Source organism: Octodon degus, unplaced genomic scaffold (genome assembly GCF_000260255.1).
Source record: "Octodon degus isolate 3935 unplaced genomic scaffold, OctDeg1.0 scaffold00083, whole genome shotgun sequence".
NCBI lineage: Eukaryota > Metazoa > Chordata > Mammalia > Rodentia > Octodontidae > Octodon > Octodon degus.
Genome location: NW_004524659.1, coordinates 86,211 through 91,990, shown reverse-complemented (window position 1 = coordinate 91,990; position 5,780 = coordinate 86,211). Strand labels below are relative to the sequence as shown.

The 5,780-nt window shown below is 54.2% G+C and overlaps 1 protein-coding gene across 1 annotated transcript in view; it reads left to right on the top strand.

Moving 5' to 3' along the window:
- Kirrel1 (kirre like nephrin family adhesion molecule 1) overlaps positions 1 to 5,780 on the top strand; it is a 92,673-nt gene that overhangs the window by 83,424 nt on the left and 3,469 nt on the right. Inside the window, 3 exon segments of the mRNA XM_023721438.1 lie at positions 52 to 173; positions 3,011 to 3,179; positions 4,578 to 4,735. Coding sequence (XP_023577206.1) covers positions 52 to 173; positions 3,011 to 3,179; positions 4,578 to 4,735 — 449 coding nt within the window.

The following is a 5,780-nucleotide window of genomic DNA, read 5'->3' as shown; positions in this document are numbered from 1 at the left end:
CCTGCTCTCCCTGTGATCTTCTCTGACAGTTCCTTCTTAAACATCTTCCAGAGCCAAGTGCAGATGAGGAGAGTCCAGGGGGCTGTGGGCAGCTGCTAGTGGCCCCTCGGGGCCTTGTGCGTGTGGCAGCCCCTGCCCAGGCCATTGGGGACCCAGCCCCACCGTGGGACATAGTGCAGAAGTGGGGCTCTTCCTGCAGGAGTATGCGGGTTGATGGATGCCCTCCCTTCCCAGCTGCCCAGCAGGCAGGCTTGAGGCTGAAGGAGCTTCTCCTCCTCCTCCCCACCCCTCTCTGTTGCCTGTAAGCCCCAGAAATAACCTATTTGGCTGACTCCTACCCCAGCCCAGCCCCCCTTTCTACCCTGGCTGAGTCCCCTCTGTCCCCTCTGCACCAGGGCTGCCTCAGGGAACAGGAAGGGCCTGCAGGGCTGGGGCTGGGGCTGGGGCTGCAGCTCTAGATGCAGGAGGGCTCTTCTTTTGGAAGCTCTGCTTCCAGCAGCAGTGTGCGCTGGGCACACAGCAGATGTCCCTGAATAGTAGCCCCTTGGCCATCTGCATGATGGGGCAACTCTCCTGCACACAGGACTGGAATGAGCTGGCTGGGACACGCTTTACCCCCTCTGTGACTTGACTCCAGGCCTTGGACTTTCTGTCTCCTGTACTCAGTGGTCTCCCATATACTCTCTGACTTGGGCTCTCTGCCTGGGACCCTCTCTTCCCTCCTGTCATTAACTCTGTTCCTGTCTCTTTCCTGCCTCCATCTGATTGGTTCCAATTGCTCTGGTTCCCCTCCCTCTGACTGGACTCACTGAAGCGGGGAATGAGGGGAGAGGAGCTGAGATGGATGAACTTGGGCACCTACTATTTTAGGGCAGAGTTGAGAATGTGACAGGTTGTCTCAGGTGGCCGAAAGAATCCTGTGCTGCTGCGCGTCCAGAGACCTGGGTTCTGAATCGCCTTGCCCATGTTGGCACCACCCCGTGAGGTCACGACCTCTGGGCATGGCTTTTCATTACTAGCGCGCCTCAATGACACCAGCCTATTCTTAGTGTTGTCTTGCACTGCCTGAACAGGGCATCATAATCTGGGAAGTTCTGGGCAAGTGTGGGTGTCAGGAATTGAGGACTTGGGGCCGGGGAGATGGCTCAGTGGAATAAGTGCTTCCATGGCAAGCACAAGGGCCTGAGTTCAAGCCCCGGTTCCACCAAAAAAAAAAAAAAAAAAGGAATTGAGGACTGCAGGGACCTGGCAATGACCCTTGGAAGGACTAGGATTTGTAGGTGGTGGGGGACTTGCTTCTCTTCCCTAGGACTAAAGTAGGAATGAGGGACCAGGTTGGTGGCAAGAGAGCAAGAATTGGAGATGAACATGAAATGTGAAGACTTCACCTTCTCTTCACACCAGACCAGACATCCCAAGGAAGCCATGAGATTTAGGGGACTCTCCTCCTTTCTTCCCGAACTGCCTCTATTTTGGACCCTGGAAGGTGCTACTTCTGTCCTGGAGAACTCTCAACCGAATGAGGGGCCCTTACACTATTCTCTTTGCTGCTTCATATACAGGTGGAGAGAAAGAGAGAATCGGTGTGGTCCAACTAAGGGTTTATAGTGGCACCCCTTGGCCTGGCTTGGCCCCCCAGTCTTCCTGGTTAAGAATAGCGGTGGGAACTCGATGGGGGTGAGGCTGGTTGACTAGCAGGTCAGAGGGACAGTTTCAGAGTGGCGACCTGAGTGGCCTATGGAAGGCTGTGCTCACTGCTGAGGCTGAGGCCTTCTCACCAGCAGGAGGCAGATGGTGTACCCCTGCGTGCCTCTTCTTCCCCACCTGGTGTCTCTCCCATGTTTTCAAACACCTGCCACCTGCACCACACAGAGGCAGCGGAAGGGGTAGTGTTTTCCACAACCCCGTCGCCTGCCTGCCCACAGCCCTACCTTAGGGTAGCCGTGACCCTCATATACCAGACAGGGCAGAAACTAGCAGGCTGTGTCCGAGTCTGGGACCTGCCTCCCTGCACACACCAGCCCCATAAATGCCCCCTGTCTGTAGCCTGCCCGCAAATCCACACTCCGCCTCCCCAGGCCAGCCACCTTTGCAGAATGGCCTCTTTCATTCTTCCTTGCAACAGCTCAAGAGCAGTCCCCCCACCAGCAGACGCAGAGCCAGACATAATATAGATCTGCAGACCCACGGCTCATTATTCATGGCAGTAATAACTGGAGTGCAGCGGCAATGAGTGTGGCTTGGGGTCAGGCGGGCTTGGTCCACGGCCCAGCTCTGCCATTCAGCGTGCCCTCTCGTCTCCGAGCCTCAGTTCCTTATCTGGAAATTGGGGTTAATGATATTTCCATGGAAGGATTAATGACATATTCTCTGCGGTGAGGCTTAAACGAAACCATATATCCGAGGCGTTCCCTCCAGCTGACACAGAAGGTAAGCGTTCAGCGAATGGCAGGAATTATTACTGATCACGTTACAGGGCATTGTTGGCCTCACAATCCCCGTAAGAGCTCTGGGGAGTACATGGCGTTGAGGCTGTTTTCAAAATTTTACCAACAAAGAAACTGAGCCCGCTGACACATGAGCACACTGATACACAATTAAGATCTAAGTCACAGGTCAAAAATGTGCGGTGCATAAACACAGGCACGCAGAGATCCAAGCTCCGTAATAGCTGGCTGAGGAGACACCTCTATGTCCTCAAGCCCAGGGCAGTACTTGTCTAGGACGTCACTGTCCAGTGAGACAACAAGCTACTGCCCACCCCCAGACCTGCCCACATCTGGCACTGGAACCTGATACACCAGGGAGCCAGGAGGAGGAGAGCCCAGGAGCCGGCGATCATTAGCCAGGCCTCTGCTGGTTTTCTGGTGGAACCAGGGACAAAGCCTGCCAGGGTAGCGCTTATTCCATTGAGCCATCTCCCCGCCCCGCCCCCCCTGCTGGTTTTCATCCGGGAGTAAAGTTAACATATTTCACAGTTCTGAGGGCCTCCATCTCCCGGCATATACAGTGTGGCCCCAACCTGCGCAGGAGCCCAGAAGTGGCCATGATTGCGCCACAGATGAAGAAACTGAGACACAGTGACTTCAGTGACTCATCAGAGATCGCACAGCAGGTGGAAAAGTGCCAGGACTTGAAAGGAGAGCAGCCGGACTCTGAGCCCTTCTCCCTGCTATCCCGTTGGGTGTGCCTAAGTTGAGGGATGCCAGGATGGACTGGAAGCGGCTTCCTTCCCTTGAAGACCAAAGCCCAGAGAGCTTACGGGCTCTGGGGGCCCTGCGCAATGCCCCCCTCCAAGCTCCACAGACCTCCCATGTTTGCCTCCCAGGGGTCCCTCTGGAAACCTCTTAATCTTAGAAGGAAACAAACAAAACCCTTCTTCATGGGTAGACCCAAAAGATTATATAATCAAAATTCATAGGCCTTTATCTCCACAATGATCTGTTCTTTAGTTCAGCAAATATTCTCAGGGAATCTGTGATCAGCCAAGCTCTGACTAGATCTTGGGAGTTGGAGCATAAGTAAGAAGAGGCCCTAGTAGCTGGGTGTGGTGGTGCATGCCTGTAATCCCAGCATGGGAGACCCAGACGGGGATCCTTGTGAGTTTTAGACCAGCTTGGGCTACAAAGTGAGCTCAAGGCCAGCCTGAGCACAGTAAGACCGTGTATCAAAAAGGCAAAAAAGCAAAACCCTGCCCTCTGGGAGCCTACAGTGATACACGCTGGCATTAGCAGCCTGTGCAGATGTGTGTGGGAGGGAGACAGTGCCTATTTGCCAACGGGAAATGTCCAGTTCATTGAGTTCCTTAAACATGCAGGAAGGGCCTGCTTTGGCCATATGCTAGGGACTGGAAACAGTGTATAAATACTAGTGAGAGAGGTCCCTGCTTTCCCACAAGATAGCAGTTTTGGTTGAGGCAGGGACAGATGGTCACCACAAAAAACCCAAATACAGGACAGAGGTGCTGAGACCTGTGAGTGACCGGCTAGGGTCAGGCCACAGAAAGCTTTTGTATTTGCTGGGATTTGATGGGATGTAACATCACAAGGACATGGCACATGGGAAGAGTAAGCTTAAGCAAAGGTCCTGAGAGGAGAAAAATCAGGGCTTGAGGACCTCAGAACAAAAGGCCTGGTGGCTTGGAACTCATGTCAGAGGCAGTGAAGGCGTCTGAGCAGCAGAGTAGCACAGCCTTAACGGCCACAGGAGGCTACTGGAGTAAGGGACCCATCCATCTGGCTGCCCCTGGGAGAGGAGCAGACAGGTGACAGGTGTAAACAGCTCATGATGGTGGTTGCCCTTCTGGAGCTGCCAGCTGTGCTTCAGCCCTGAGATAGCCCTGCCTCTCCTGGAGTGTGAGGCTGCTCACAGCTGAGCGTGTATTGTGGAGAAGTGTTAGGGGGGTGTTGTCCCTGAAGTGGTGCAGTCTGGGAAAGCCTGTGGACTGCACACCCCAACAGAAGGCAGCCTGGGAGCAGAACCATCTCTGGGAGTTAGGGTGAGCAGCACCGCCCTGCCAAGAGGTGCAGGTGTGTTGGCTGTGCCCTGGGCTGACCCCGCTGTGCTCTCCCCGGCAGTTCCCCCAGAGGATACCAGGATCGATGGCGGCCCTGTGATTCTGCTGCAGGCAGGCACCCCCCACAACCTTACCTGCTGAGCCTTCAATGCCAAGCCTGCCGCCACCATCATCTGGTTCCGGGACGGGACACAGCAGGAGGGCGCAGTGGCCAGCACGGTGAGACTCCCCCTGCTCCTCTGGACCTAGCCTACTCTTCTTTACCACAAGCTCTGACCACGAGCTGAGGAGGACAGAGGCGAGAGACGGGCCCTGCAGGTCATCTGGTCCTGCGCTCTAATGACACAGTTGGAAAATTGTAGCTGTGGGAAGAAGAGAAGTGATCCCCAGGGTCACTACACCACTCAGTAGCTGAGCAGAAACCAAAGTAGTAACCATACACTTCCTGTGCTCCAGATTCTGTACACAATAAGCCCTTCCTGGACAGGTTCTCTTAATTCTCCCAGAGTCCTAGAATGTGGGTGCCACGTGCACCTCACAAAGGCAGGAAGTGGTGAGAGGTTGAGTGTATTGCCCAAAGCCACAGAGCTGGGATTTGTACCTGGGTCAAATGGTGTGCTGTTTGCACTGAGCAGTCCTACCTCTTCAGCAGCAGGTCAGTATGTTACCTGAGTCATGACCATCAAGAGGTTGGGGAAGAGGGTTATTTACTCAACGCATTTTACAGAGGAGGCAGCTTGACAGTGAAAAGTGTTGAACAGCTTGCCTTTCATTGTAGGGCGGGGGAGGAGGTAGAGATGGAAGTAGAGTCCACATCTGCTCGGGGTCCTTCTGCTAGCTGTCGGCAGGTGTGTGTGTGGTCATCACTTCTGGGTGCTCAGAGATTCATCTCTGTGTGCGGAGAGGCTGCCCATCTTTGTTCATCCGAGGGTGCTGAGCCCAGGGGTTCCTGACTCTTTAGCTCTATGTCTATGCACCCTGCCGGCTCATCTCTCTTCAGTCTGGGTGTCAGCCTGTGATTGGCTGGGCTCTGTGGTGCTTCTCTTTACCACTAAGAACTGCTATTTTTCTCCTATAGGGCTACATGTTTTAAAATGTTTCGGCAGCTCAACAAGTCTCTTTGTTCTGGGTGTTATCCATCCTCCATTTCGGTATCCATTTAGGACCACAGCCCTGTGCGGGAGCCGTGTTGTAACACTGACTGGCTCTGTGTGGTCCCCTAAAGATCAGGACTTGTCTAAGTGCAGACCCAGACTGTGGTTGA